Source organism: Eumetopias jubatus, unplaced genomic scaffold (genome assembly GCF_037043125.1).
Source record: "Eumetopias jubatus isolate StellerSeaLion01/CBP00866 unplaced genomic scaffold, mEumJub1_p1.0 scaffold_9, whole genome shotgun sequence".
NCBI classification, from domain to species: Eukaryota; Metazoa; Chordata; class Mammalia; order Carnivora; family Otariidae; genus Eumetopias; species Eumetopias jubatus.
The window spans coordinates 40,675,160-40,691,085 of NW_028274815.1; the positions used below are offsets into that span (position 1 = coordinate 40,675,160).

The 15,926-nt window shown below is 40.1% G+C and overlaps 1 protein-coding gene across 1 annotated transcript in view; it reads right to left on the bottom strand.

Moving 5' to 3' along the window:
* The window catches only part of KCMF1 (potassium channel modulatory factor 1), a 38,923-nt gene extending 24,554 nt beyond the window's left edge, over positions 1-14,369 (bottom strand). Inside the window, exons 1-2 of the mRNA XM_028122350.2 lie at positions 14,297-14,369; positions 1,702-1,869 (exon numbers count right to left, since the gene is read on the bottom strand). Coding sequence (XP_027978151.2) covers positions 1,702-1,869; positions 14,297-14,354 — 226 coding nt within the window. The 5' untranslated portion in view covers positions 14,355-14,369. The remainder of the gene's footprint in view (positions 1-1,701; positions 1,870-14,296) is intronic.
* Between the last annotated feature and the right edge of the window lie 1,557 nt (positions 14,370-15,926).

Here is a 15,926-nt window from a genome sequence, read left to right on the forward strand (position 1 = left end):
CAATTCAAAACAATCCCCATCAAAATCCCAGTTGGCTTCTTTGCAGAAATATGATGAGCTGATCCTAAAATTCTTTCACAGAAACTCAAGGGATCTAGAATACCCAAAACAATCTTGAAAAACAAAACAAAACCAAAGCTGGAAGACTCATGCTTGTCAATTTCAAAGCTTACTATAAGTTTATAGTAATTAAGACAGGGTGGTACTGGCATAAAGAGAGATATATAAATCAATGAAATAGACTGAGAGTCTAGGAAAAGACACATTTATGGTTAACCAACTTTTCTTTTTTATTAGGTTTATTGAGATATCTTAGACATATAAAAATTGTGTATATTTATGGTATACAAATACATGTATACACTGTGAAAGATCACCACAATCAAGCTAACATATCAACCACCTCTACATAGTTACCTCTGTGTGTGTGTGTTAAAAAGATTTAAGATCTATCCTCTCCAAAAATTTCAATTATACAATATTGTTAACTATGGTCACCACACTATATATATCAGCTCTCTAGAGCTTATTCATCTTGCATAATGAAACTTTGACCAACCTTTGACCAACATCGCCCCATCTCCCTAACCTTTCACTTTACGTCAACCAATTTTTAACAAGAATGCCAAGGCAATTCATTGGATAAAGAATAGTCTCTTTCAACAAATGATACTGAGCTGACTGGATATCCATATGCAAAAGAATGGTCTACCTCATCATTCCATATACAAAAACTAATGCAATAATAAAACTCTTAGAAGAAAACATAGTTTTAAATCTTCATGATCTTAGACTGGCCAATGGTTTCTTAGATATGACACCAAAAGCATAACAAATGAAAAAACAGATAAACTGGACATCATCGAAATTAAAACTTCTGTGCTTTGAAACACACATCAAAAGAAGACAGGGGGTGCCTGGGTGGCTCAGTCAGTTAAGTATCCAACTCTCGATCTCAGGGCCCCGGGTTCAAGCCCCACATCAGGCTCCACAGTGAGCATGGAGCCTAGTTTAAAAAAAAAAAAAAAGTGAAAAGACAACCCATAGAACACAAGAAAATTTCTGCAAATCATCCACCTGATAAGGAACTTGTATAAAGAGTATACAAGGAACTATTAAAACTCAGTACTAAAAAGACATACTGCCCAATTAAAAAAGGATCTGAATAGCCATTTCTCCAATGCAGATCTACAAATGGCCATTAAGCATAAGAAAAGATGGTCACTATCATTAGCCATCAGAGAAATGCGAATCAAAACCCCATGAGATACTACCTCATAGCAACTATGATGGCTGTAAACAGAAAGATAACAAGTGCTGACTAGGTAAGAAATTACAGCATGAAACATTTATAGCTTTTCTTATGGTTTAACAAGGTCTTCTAATCAACTGTAGAAACAATCTGCTTTCTGATAACCAGAGCAAGAATATTTGTGTGCTGTTGGCAAGAACAGTCCATTGACTTTACTCCTTTACTGAGGCACTCTTCCATCTCAGACCTTGTCAGTTTTCTAGATCTCTGAATGGCTTTCATGAACAATTAAGCTATGATTAAGAGAATTATTTAGAATATAAAAGATTCATGTTACTTTTAATGTATCCTATTGGCAAGAGTCTTAGAACATTTTGCCTTTACTTTTTCACGCACACACACACAAACTTCTAAATGACAACCCATTAAAATGTGAACTAAATACATACCAAAATCTACTCTTGTTAATATGCACTGCATTGGGTGGTCAGTTGTATGCCTTGTTGTTGTTGCACCACTTTCATAACAAGATGCACAAAGATCGTAATCGTAGCAAATTAAACACTTGTATCTGCGACCTCGAAAATTTCCTTTTAAACATGCATCACAGCTGACACCTATTAAAAAAAAGAAATATCATTAATTAGCAGCTATGTAACAGGCCACACTCCACCTCATTTTTATAAATGTTTTAAGGTACACATTTAACCCCACATTTCCTTCCCCAAATGACTAGAAACAACATAGTAAAATGCCACAAGAATTTCCAACAATATGGTGGATCTGTTATTCTGATTTACATTCCTCATGAAAGTAACTTTAAAAAGTTATGCCATTTGCAACAGCATTAAAAAAATGCCTATGAGTAAATCTAGCCAAAGATAGGCAGCCCTTTATGAAGCAAATAAGTAAACATATATTCAGGGATGCCTGGCTGGCTCAGTGGGTGGAGCATGCAACTCTTGATCTTAGGGTTGTAGGCTCGAGCTCCATGATGGGTGTGGACATTACTTAAAAAAAAAAAACAAAACTTTAAATAAATAAATACACACACACACACACACACACACGCTCAAAGACATTTAAAGGACTTTAAAAAATAAAAATGTTTACAAATGAGAAGCTTCATGAAATGAAATGTCAATTCTCCCCCAAATCGATTGGTGGAATCAATGCAATTCTAATCAAAATCACAAAAGAAGTTTTTGTGGAACATGACAAGCTGACTCAAATTTTTATGCAAGTTGCAAAGGGCCAAGAATAACCAAGATATTCCTGAAGAAAAATAAGATGGAGGGATTTACTTAACATATCAAGCACTATTATAAAGCTATAGTTAGGGGCTCAGTTGGTTAACTCCTGGTTTTGGCTCAGGTCATGATCTCAGGTCCTGGGATCAAGCCCCACATGGGCTCCCTCCTCTTCAGGAAATCTGCTGGTCCCTCTCCCGCCCCCTCTGCCCCTCCTCCGTGCATGCTTGCTTTCCAGTGCTCTCTCTCACAAATAAAGTCTTAAAAAATTTAAAAAAATAGTAAAACTACAGTAATTAAGACAGGATACTACTGGCATGGAGACGGATCAACTGACCAATGAAACAGAACAGAAAACCCAAAACAGATACACACATGTTGAAATCTATTTTATGACAACAAAGTCCCTAGAGATCAGTGGGGAAAGGGAGACAATGAATGGTGCCAGGACAGGTGATTATCCATATGTGGGGAAAATAAAATCGGATCTCTGCCACAGATCCCACACACAAAAATCAATTCCAGATGGTTTAAAGACAAATGCCAAAGGAAAGTGGGGGAGAAAAAAATCCCTGGAAGACAATATAGGGGAATATTTTTATGAGCTCAGAGTAGGAAACAATCTCTTAAAACACACACACGGTCCAAACCATGTGTTTAACTACATTAAAATTAAGATTTTTTTCTTTACCTTTTAACGCCCTATAGTGATGGAAAGACAAGAAGGCCCCAAAACTGGTGACATGAGCAACATACACGACAGACAACAGTTTGGGGTTCAGAACACATTAAGAACTCTGACATATCGGTAAGAAAATGACCAACATCTAATAGAAAAATGGGCAAATGGGCAAAGACTTGAGTGGGCACTAGGAAGAGCAACCAACACAAATGACCAGGAAATATATGAAAATATGCTCAATCTCATCAGTCATCAAAGAAGTACAAATAAAACTATCACAAGCCATCATCATTTTACATCTACCAGTCTGGCAAAACCCTAGAAATCTGATGATTTCCAGAGCTAGTGAGGATACACAGTGAGGATACAACAGAAACACTTCTACTCTGCTAATGGGAGCACAGATCAGTACGACAACTTGTAAAATTTTGTTCACATTCTACTCAAGTTAAATCTGTGCAATTCCTAGGACTCTGCGACTTCTCTCTTAAGTAGATTCCCTGGGGACTCGTTTGTCTGTGTGTATCAGAAGAATGCAGAATGTTCACAGCAGTTTTTCCAATGGAGGTGGGGGAGGCAGGGTGTTAACAACCTGAAGGCCCAATAACAGTCCGTTATAGAATGAATTAGAAAATGCATCATAGCCACAGGTGAGGACTTCACGAATCTCACATGACTGAAAGCAAGCCTCAAAGGATATATATAGTTTAAAGTTCAAAAACACTATCTAGGGGCGCCTGGGTGGCTCAGTCGTTAAGCGTCTGCCTTCGGCTCAGGTCATGATCCCAGGGTCCTGGGATCGAGTCCCTCATCGGGCTCCCTGCTCTGCGGGAAGCCTGCTTCTCCCTCTCCCACTCTCCCTGCTTGTGTTCCTGCTCTTGCTATCTCTCTCTCTGTGTCAAATTAATAAATAAAATCTTTAAAAAACAAAACAAAACACTATCTAGTTTAGGAAATCAAACATGCAGTGAATCTATAAAGGGAAAACAGGGAATGATAAAATTTTGGTCAGTGCTTCCCTCTGGGGGATATGGAGCCCTCAGTGATCTTGAAAGGTTGGGGTTGACCCTCTTTTAGATCTGGCAGAGGGGGTCGTCTATAGTACCACTCTTGTTTTCCTTGAAGTAATTTCTGCACCCAATGTGGGGCTCGAACTCACGACCCTGAGATCAAGAGTGGTACACTCTACACTCCTCTGAGCCAGTTAGGTGCCCCTGAAGGTCTTACATTATTTCATTCAGATGTTATCACATCTTCTGGTATACAATTCAATATCAGTACTAGTATATACAACCTTTTAAATCAGTCCTCAAAATACCCTTTCAGATTGTTAAGATTTCCCAAGTTGTACTGAGGTCTCACCAAATTACACTGAAAGCCGAATGACGGCATCAAGCCAACAGTTTTTCAGCAAATTCAATAAATACTGAGGGCCTACTATGTTCTAGGTGGTGCACATAGAGCAATCAACGACACAGACAAAGCTCTGCCCCTGTGAAGCTAACATTTGAGTGGGTTAAGACAGGTATAAAAACAAACGAAGTTGTAAAGCAAGTTAGAAGAAAGTGCCATGGAGAAAAATAAAGCAGAAAAGGAGAAATTGTAGGAGCAGCAGAGCTTCACAGAAAAGATGGTATTTGAGCAAAAAGATGGAATACTTCAAAATTTGCTCATTCAAAACAGCTGCCAGGCAGGACAATGCTTTTAACGTAACATTAAAAATACTGAAAAGGGGTAAATGACTACTCAGATTCACAAATGGAAATTTAATGTAACTGGATACAAGAACTTTGCCAAACAAATGTAGCATGAACTGTGCTAAAAAGGTGCCAGAAAGGTAAACGCAGCTTTGAACACTAACTTTTTGGTGTGTCCCATCTGAGGTTACTCTGCAGGCCTGACTTTTCTTTCCATAGGGGGGCGCCTGCAGACCGGTATAATGAACAAAACTTATGGCAACTGTGGATGGTGACCACACTGCCGAACTCTGCAACCATCACTTTGAGTAGGAAGGTCTGATGATGCTTGTCCCTTGCCTGTTTTACTCTTCTGATAGAATAATTCTAAGTTACCTAAATTGAAATGCCTGTAGTTCTCCTACAGGGTCATGGTGTGGGGTGGTGGGAGGCTTCACCTACAACCCCGCTGGAGTTCAGTTAACTGTCAGACCTTTAAGAACTAGGGTTGCTGGGGCGCCTGGCTGGCTCAGTCAGTAGAGCGTGCGACCCTTGATCTCAGGGTTGTGAGTCTGAGCCCCATGGTGGGTACAGAGATTACTTAAAAAAAATAAAATCTTAATAAATAGGGTTGTTGGGCGCCTGGGTGGCTCAGTTGGTTAAGCGACTGCCTTCGGCTCAGGTCATGATCCTGGAGTCCCGGGATCGAGTCCCAAACATCAGGCTCCCTGCTCAGCAAGGAGTCTGCTTCTCCCTCTGACCCTCTTCCCTCTCGTGCTCTCTCATTCTCTCTCTCTCAAATAAATAAATAAAATCTTTAAAAAAAAAAAGAAATAGGGTTGTTGTTTTTAAAATTACTGTTTTTTGATGGAGTCATTTCTAATTTTAGTATATGTGCTGCTGAAGCGAGCACGATGGAGTCATCTCTAAAATGTGTGTTTTCTAACTTTTTAAAAAAGATTTTATTTGAGAGAGAGAGAGAGAGAGCACAAGCAGGGAGGAGAGGCAGAAGGACAAGCAGACTCCCTGCTGAGCAGGAAGCCCAACTTGGGGCTTGATCCCAAGACCCTGAGATCATGACCTGAGCCAAGGGCAGATGATTCACCAGACTGAGCCACTCAGGTGCCCCGTATGTTTTCTAACTTCTTAAACAGTAAAGACATTTAACAACGTTTCTGATTCGAAGTTATTATTTCAAACACAAATACTTATTTCAGCCATACCACCAAACATTATGTTAGGTAAGTTCTTAGTAGGGTTTCTTAAAACGTAAGAGTCACTTTGTAATGATCTATGGTGGCAAGTATGCTGGGGGGGGGTTTGTGTGTGATTAGTGGACTATGATAGTGGACTATGAATAAAAAGTCAAGGAGGTGAAAATGTTTTACACCGCATAGTTTTTCCACACAGCCTGCCCTTCTCATTGAAGTATTAACTCTGCCATTTAACACTTCAAATTTAATACTTCTGTCAACATAAGCTTAAATCAATACCTAATGAGTCCATATCTAATTTTACAGAAGATTCCATAGCACCTTCTGACCTGAAAGTAAAGCACAGCAGCAGGCCTAGGCTTTGTGGCTGTTTCTCAACAGCAACCACATCTTCCCCCACTCCCACTTAGAATTACCAAGCCTCATTTAGTTTTGAAGAGAAGCCCAGATTTCCCACTTAAAACAGAGTCCCTTCTTAGTATATCTGTCTGAATTCACTGTATAACAGACTACCAAAATTTGCCCCCTTAGTTTCAACTACAGGCAATCTACAGTTTCTATTAGGGAAAATAAGCTCGCTTCTGCACAGTCTCTTGGGTTAACAGTTGTGGTCCTACCTGGTACCAGGAGGCTCAGGAAACTCTGAAACAGAACATATATGTGGCATATGTAAAATCAGCAATTCCTTGATAGAAAGAACAGAGCTACTTATGATTAGATGTTAAGAATTAAAGTTCCTATAGAAAAGTATGATGTCACAACAGAAACAAGAGTTCAAATATTGTCAAAGAAAATACTGCCTTGTGAGACAAGGCTGGAGGACCACTGGGTGTCAGCACTGAGATCTACTGGATTAAAAACAATGTTTAGGTTCATTTACCCTCTACCAAATACATCCTACAAAAATGGAGTTAACCAAATAATAAAATAGGCAATTCATCTTTGAATAATCTAGTGTTAGCCATAGTGTGTCATAAATAAATTTGGATAAGCATTGGTTTATAAAATGGTAACTGCACAAATTACATCATAAAGTTATGGTGGGATATTTGTGATCCCATCCGACCAAGCTACAAGATAAAAATGCCAGGAAATATAGTTTTACCTCAATTTTGGTACTGGCACCGGTGAAACTTAAATGAAGAGAATGTGTGTATCTGACAACCCCTATCCGTAAGAGGGCTATCTGAGCACATTCATATCCTCAACATCTACCTTGTTATTTAACAGTTCTGTAAAATAAATACACAAAAGCTATGAACTAAAAATCAAAGGAAAGAATGCCCTCTAGTGGGAACAGAAAATAAGTTTAAAAAACCATTGAAATAGGGGTGCCTGGGTGGCTCAGTCGTTTAGCGTCTGACTTCGGCTCAGGTCATGGGGATTGAGTCCCACATCGGGCTCGCCGCTTGGCAGGAAGCCTGCTTCTCCCTCTCCCACTCGCCCTGCTTGTGTTCCTTCTCTCTTTCTCTCTCTGTCAAATAAATAAAATCTTTAAAAAAAATAAAAATAAAAAACCATTGAAATAATATTTAAAGTCTTTTTTACCCTTAATTTTCTACAATGAAACAAAGAGGTTTCTACAGTTGTTTATTGACAGTGATTTATTGATTTTTAAAGATTATTTTTAAGTAATCTCTATACCCAACGTGGGGCTCAAACTTACAACCACTGCATGCTCTACCAACTGAGTCAGCCACGCACCCCTATTTACAGTTTCAAAAAGGAAAAACCCAAAGGGTGATACAGCCTTTTCATTTGAATAAATTTTTAGGCAGGGAAGAGCTGATGGGAAGGGAAGGTCAGTAAAGGGCAGCGGTGTGACAAGGAACACATTGACAAAGAACACAGAAGGAAATTGTCATTTGTCAATGACAATTTTTAAAAAATATATTTTATTTATTTATTTGACAGAGAGAGACAGAGCACAAGCAGGGGGAGCAGCGGAGGGAGAGAGAAGCATGCTCCTCGCTGAAAAGGAAGTCTGATGCAGGGCTTGATCCCAGGACCCTGGGATCATGACCTGAGCCAAAGGCAGATGCTTCACCAACTGAGCCACCCAGGCGCCCCCGTCAATGACAATTTATTTTGACTTCTAGTGTCATGTAATTTGGGGAGTAGACCCTTTTTTTACTTTAACAAAATCTAAGTATCATGCATTTTTAATAATCCCATGAACTTCTAATAAGTGACTTAAAAAGGTATTATATTATATATGCTAGACAATAGTTTTAATAATGAGAACGGTACAGAGAACTATGCCATTAAAACAACTTTAAAATGATAAGGACAATTCCCAAGAAGAGGCTCTTTGCATTTAGGTGGTTGAAAAATCATGCAACTCTTTGAGACGATCTCAGATGAACATGGAAGCAATTAAAGAAATGAACTATTGTAACTCAGTGAAAAGCAGAAGTAGCCAGTAATAAAGAAGATGGTTGAAAGGTATTTCAAAATATCTGGAGAAATATCTCCTGCAAAACTGCTGGAGGAAGGAATTTAAGATATATTTTAAAACGCTTCAGGGGCACCTGGGTGGCTCAGTCGGTTAAGCGTCTGCCTTCGGCTTGGGTCATGATCCCAGGGTCCTGGGATTGAGCCCCGCATCGGGCTCCCTGCTCAGCGGGAAGCCTGCGTCTCCCTCTCCTCCCTCTGCCTGCCTCTCTGCCTACTTGTTCCCTCTCTCTCTCTGTGAAATAAATAAAATCTAAAAAACAAACAACAACAACAAAAAAAAAACGCTTCACAAGCTGGGAGCCTAGAACAGGAATGAAAAGCTTTCCCCCTTTCTATTAAAGCATCACAGAGGAAATATAATCATGCCTTGCAAAGGTAAAGTAACTCTAGGAGGTTAAAAAAAAAAAAGCCCTACTTAATTATTTTTAGGATTATGAACAAAACCAAAAAAATTAAATATATCTGTAACTCTATACATGTTTATTTTTAAAAATCTCTGCCATATGGTTATGGGAGAAAGTCAAGAGGAGAGAAAATTGGATAGAGAGACCCATATAAAGATACCATTCAAAAAAAGACCTATAGTTTTGTGTTTTTTTAACATTTTATTTATTTATTTGACACAGAGAGACACAGCAAGAGAGGGAACACAAGCAGGGGTAGTGGGAGAGGGAGAAGCAGGCTTCCCGCCGAGCAGGGAGCCGGATGCAGGGCTCGATCCCAAGACCCTGGGACCATGACCTGAACCTCAGGCAGACACTTAACGACTGAACCACCCAGGCGCCCCTGAAAAAAGACCTATAAGAGAGTCCAGGGGCAGAGAAAGAAGACATGAGAAAGGGGTATACAGCTGGGGGAGGGCAAGATTCAGAAGGACCAGAACTGGGTGACCAAGAGGAACACTGGAGAGGGGAAAACATGGAGAAGTTCGGTAAGTAGGTTGACAGTACTTGTGCTTTTCACACTTAATAGACCTGCTTGAGACTGATACACTTACCTGGCAATTTAGAACAACCCTTTCTGTATGGAGACTTGGCTTTCTTATTTTTATTGTTTTTAGGTAGAATTCTACAAGTTCTGTCATATGTAACAATAACGAGCATCCATCTAACCTTTCATTATTTATTATCTACTATGTGCCAAATATAGCAATGAACACAAATGTTTGCTACATAGAGCTAATACTCTAGTGGTATGAGTCGCAACTTCTACCATTATTTACTGTGTGCCAGAAAGCTTACATATATTGCTTTCTTAATCTTCACAACAAAGTTATGAGGCAGTTGTGAAGTGTGATTAAACTTCTTTTGTGGCTAAGGATGATTCAAAGCCAGTTCAAATCTGCCCCAAAAAGTGGACAGAGAGGCAGGGGTTAAACATTATATTAAAGAGTTCCTTATGCATTTTGTCAAGGAGGGAAGTTAAATTCATCCCTAAAAGTTCCCAATGTAGAGGAAGTTGGTCCATTCTGGAATAAATGATTGGTTTGCTTGGTTTTAAAGAACCTGGTCTACCCTCTTATTTCACAGAAATGCATCCCTGGCCTGCAAAAGGGAGCCTATCTTAGTAGCAGTGGACTTGCTCACTCATGAACTGGCGAACAGCCTTTCAGAAACTCTTATCTGGAAATAGAGAGGCTTCTATGTTACTCAGTCTATTATGTTCGGCCATGATTAGAGCTGTTTTCGGACTCACACACAGAACGAAGGAAGAGGAGGTATGTAAGGATTTCAGTGACTATCTGTCGAATGAAGGAAAGAAGAGGATGCTTTCTCAGGGTAATTAGATAAGAGCTCAAAAAGAGAGAAGGGAGAAGGCATTAATATAGACTCCTTGATGTAAGGATTACTGAATGATGAAAATTGAGGGGGAAGAGAAAGGGACTGAACGACAGGTACTTGTTTCCTACAGGAGAAAAGAAAACGAGTGAGGCAAAAATGCCGCGCCCCGTAGTTCTGGGCACCAGCCGCCAGTCAGCCACAACAGCCCAGCAGAGTGTGGCTGGCAGCTGTAACAGATGATGCCACTGGTGGTGGGAAACAGGTGACTGACGGTCAGTCACGGTTTTGTGTGTAAAAATAAAAACTAAGAACCCAGTATTCACATATATATGTGCAATTCGGGGTAGTTGCTTTAAACAACACACAGTGCACAGAAATTACTCTGTTTGCAGACCCTCCCCAGGCAGGTCTATGGGGCAAGGCAGAGTGCTCCAGCCCTCCCAAAACAAGTATCCTCAGACAAGGCGATCATTTAATGAAAATATCCAGTGCTTATATTTTGCAGAGATTAGGAAAAGAGAATAATAGTAAAAAACACTAAATTTCAAACCTGTAGGTGCTAGTCTAAAGAAATTAAAACACTTAAACAGGCATGACACAACCCAGGAGAATCTCCCTCAGCTCACCTCTACCCAGCAATGTTCCTTCAATAACCAATCTGACCTTGATGCCCAGGCACCTGCCGAAAGGCTTGGTCACTGAACTGTTGTTCTTCTACAGATACATAAACAGAGGACACAAGCACTAAGTATCCTGCTCCAAAAGCACACAGCTATCGAGTGGCAAACCAGTGATTGCTATACAGGGTAGTCTACTGAGGCATGCCTTGTGACAGTAATAAATCTGTTGTTGTTTGTTTCAGAAGTGGGTATCTTCAGCAGTTTTTATTTGCTACGGCATAGAGATAAATAAAATTTCAGTAAGCTGGAAACATGTCTGGCCTCACTCCTTCAAATCACAGCAGAACAATATGACTTTCAAATATATAGTTTATTTTTCACTTTTGGTCTTTTCAAGCGTATCAGGAAATCCGGTACACATGCATCTTCAGACATGGGAATTGACAACCTATGACACATGACACAATCACATCCTGCAATACTACACCACTGCACTCCAATGAACTACCAGACTTCCCTGTATCAACGTGTGTCAGTCCCTACCAAAAAAAAAAAAAAAAGTGGTAAAAGGATACATATTATATGGAACCACTTCCATAAGTTTAAAAATACACAACACAATATTCTATGGACACATACATTGTGGAAAGCATACTGAAAGGTGGACAGAAAGGATACACATCAATTGTAAGAAGTGCTACCTCTAGGAGGTAGAGAGATGGAAGGAAATAAAATGGAATCAAGAAAGGATATAAAGTGGAATTCACCTGTATCTGCAAAGCCTTAATTCTATGTTTAAAATGTTTTCTTAAAAAAAAAAAAAAGTAGCCAACATGGACAAATTCCCCATCTCCTCATAACTTGTGAAGTAACATGGAAGAGGACTTTTGGACACAGGATGGCTGGTTTTATGCAGAGGCATAAATGGGTAAAACAGTTGACCTCGTGGAATTATGAAATAAAACTTTTTCTGGGGGGGGCCCAAAGATGGGTTCTATATCCCATACCTGTTAATTCCTGCTAAAGTATAAATTAGTCACTGGGTTTCAAGCTAAGCATTCAAGAATGACTTCTCTCAGATACAGTTTATGAGCTGGGCAGGCTGCTCAAAGGCAGTGTGATGATCATACCACTGGACCCTGACAACAGGGTGGAGGAACCGTTTAGAATGTTCTCCCATCTTACACTCGGCCAATAAGCACAAATAGCAGGAGGGGACTTACTGCCTGGAAAGACAGACTCTAGATACCTGTGTAAGAAAAGAATGTCATTTCAGACACTAAAAGGTGAAACATACTTAATGGTATTACCCCCCCCACACACAACCTCCTGAACTTCCTGGCCTATGGTTTAAACATTTTAAAATGAATTTTCTGCAACTCTTTGAAGGAAAAGGGAAGAAAACTGGAAATCCTTAATATACCACAAAATGAACAGGAAGGGAGCAGAAAACATACAGTTTAATGATATCTATTTAATGATATTTGAGCTAGAAATGTGTGCACATGCACTTGTGATAAATTTCCAGTCAAGCAAGGCACATGACAGCTCTTTCTATTGTCCTGCATCAAAAGTAGGAGCTAATTGTGCATTGACTTACCTAAATCACATTATTTTAAATATTTTTATTTATTTTTTTTTATTTGAGAGAGAGAGAATGAGGGACAGAGAGCACGAGAGGGAAGAGGGTCAGAGGGAGAAGCAGACTCCCTGCTGAGCAGGGAGCCCGATGTGGGACTCGATCCCGGGACTCCAGGATCATGACCTGAGCCGAAGGCAGTCGCTTAACCAACTGAGCCACCCAGGCGCCCTAAAACACATTATTTTAATCAACAAAAAGTTTTGAGCACCTGCGTAGGTACCCATTTAGTGCTTAAAACTTAATAGGAAATAAAGATATGTAAAGAAGCACACTATAGCATGAAGAGTGACTCAGGGACAGAGAACTATGGAAATGCGACCAACATAACAACAACAACAATAAATGATGACCTATTCTGGGGTGCCTGGGTGGCTTAGTTGGTTGAGGGTCTGACCCTGGATTTCAGCGTGGGTCACGATCTCAGGGTCGTGGGATAGAGCCCTGCATCAGGCTCTGTGCTCAGCTCGGAGTCTGCTTGTCCCTTGCCTTATGCTCCTCCCCCCACTCACGCATTCTCTCAAATAAATAAATAAAATCTTAAAAAAAAAAAAAAAGACCTCTTCTGGTTGGAAGGGTACAAGAGAACCCACAGTTAGCCTCCCTCTGACACAACTCTGTCCCATGCAGTTCCTGAGGTACCTTTACTTCAAAACACTGAAATAACCACCTCAGGTCCCTTTCTTCCATGTTACCTACTCATAGAAGTTTTTCTAAACTCATTCTCAGAAACCCACCACATTTTTAAGACAAAAATTCAGTCCCTACCTCCTTTTGTCTAGGTAACCAATTTAAAACCTAACAAGTCCTCAAAAATGTTACCTTCAACTGTTACATTATTTTTCTTTATGTCTGCTCCAGTTCTTTACTGATTTTAGACTAAAGAACAGCAGACGTAAAACTCTGGAGAGGACTAGGAATAATTAACACAAAGTACAGAGAATGCTCTAGCACTGGGAGAAAAGAGGCAGTATACATCTGGTTTAGGAAGCATACTAGTCTAATTTTAGATGTTACCTTTTAGGCGATAATGAAACACGTAAGCAGAAAGATCCTGTAAAAAGTTAATTAGGCTGATTTTTGGGAGATTCCCTTTGAGAGAGGACACATCTCTGTATCAGGGAGAGTGACATACAGTAGTATGGAACAGAAAGAAGGAAAGGACAAAATGAGGAAAATGAACGGTGCTTACAAAGTTTGACGTAAGTCTCTAGTAAATCAACTGGTATTCAAATATAAGTATCCAAAGCTAAAAATAAAATAAAAACATTGGCTTCAATATAAGTATGATTCATGTTTCCTCTTCCCTCCACTTATGAACGTTTCTAGCCATGATTCTGAGCAGTCTGACCCTGAGTAGGGCACCATACAGAATATGCATCCAGGCTGACAATATACCAACAATGACTTTGAAATGCAACACTCAAAAGAGCAGTTCACCCACTTAAAAAAGGAATGGCAGTAACTCCAAGAGCAAACATTACGAGCAGGGAAACAAAAACTTTATTGGCAAGGATTTGAATCCTGTCTGACTGAAAAGAGATTACTTTCTTCATCAATTAAAGGGGGGAAAAGCATATAATAATCTTTCTATATCGCAGGGCTGTCACAGATACATAAACATAAATTTCTCTTCCCCTCCTTCACATTTCAAGGCTATCAAGGGCATCTGAATTACAAAGTAGGGTGCTGGTTATTACTACTGTTTCTCAGCTTCAAGCTTACCCTTCTGTATGCAGCTCTGCAATGCTGGGTCTCGGAGGTGGTTCTTCATCGGGGCCATTTTGTCCCCCAGGGGATATCTGGCAATGTATGGAAGCATCTGGGTTGGAGGGAGGGAGATACTGGTATCAAGTGGGTAGAGGCCAAGTATGTTACTAAACATCCTCCAAAGCACAGGACAGCCACCTGGCCCAAAATGTCAATGGTACTGAGATTAAGCAACCATGTCTAGGGTCTGAAAACTTGATTTTCAGATTCCCTTGGCAGTTGGCTTCTGGTTTTACATTCTGCCAATGGGAGGTCCTAGAGGGAGAGAGAAAGCATCCCTTCAGGAGAAGAGGGGCTCTGGCCCCAGCACTCTCATCACCAGCCAGTTGCATTCTGCTCATAAAACTCTAGTAACACCGTTTTTTCCTTTGTTGTAAAATTGGCAATGTCTATAACTACTCGCCAACGCAACAGCTACTAGCCATTAAAATACTGTCAACTGAGAAAGTCTAGAAGCAGTGATGCTCCAGCAGCAATGAGCACACACAGCACCACAATCTTGGTTTCTAAACAGCATCCTCCACTAAGAAAAACCAGAGCTCCCCAGGAAGATGGATGATTTCAGGGGTTGGGGTAAGGCAAGTACACAAGCCTGCTACAATGAATGATGCAGAGATAATGACGGATACATGTCAAAAGGATACAGAAGAAACCTTGAAGGGGTTTATTTTTTTTTTAAAGATTTTATTTATTTACTTGTCAGAGACAGAGAGAGAGAGAGAGAGAGAGAGAGTGTGCACAAGCAGGGGGAGCGGCAGGCAGAGGGAGAAGCAGGCTCCACACTGAGCAGGGAGCCGGACGTGGGACTTGATCCCACGACCCTGGGATCATGACCTGAGCCGACGGCAGACCCTCAACTGACTGAGCCACCCAGGCATCCCTTGAAGGGGTTTCCATTGGCCAAATCTGGGATAATCTGAGCACCAAAATAAATAATAAAAGTACTAGATTATAACCCACTGAACACAGGAATTCCTGGGTCCATATGGATACAAATAAGAAAGTCAAAGAGAAGGAAATAGGGGGAAAAAATTCCTCATGGTGAAGGAAATAGGAAAAAAAAAAGCCCTCTTCCTTATGGCAGATATATATATTAGATATAGACATCAGTTACTCCCAATTCCTACTTCCCCAGCACCGGACCTGTGCTGTCCAGTCTGGCAGCCACTAGTCACATGTGATTTTTTAAATGTGACTGTAGATTAAATATAATTTAAAATTCGGTTCCACACCAGCCACATTTCAAGTGCTCACATGGCTAGTGGCCACAGTACTGTACAAGGTACTGGACAATGGCATTTGAGACTGACCCATAATTTTGTAAAAATAAAGTCTAGAACAGATAACAAGGTAAGATCTAATTCTGTTCTTTTCTGAAAATTTAGCATTGGCATTTAAAAACCGACAATTTCATAATGATAAAGAGTAAACAACAGCAACAAAATTTGAAGGCTGGAAAGCAGATGGATGAGTGGTAACAGAGTTAGAAAACTGAAGACAGCTGAATCCTAATTCGGGTAAAGGAGAAAGCTAAGAAACAACCCAATTTACAGTGCAGATGCAACAATATATCCAGGACTGGCAG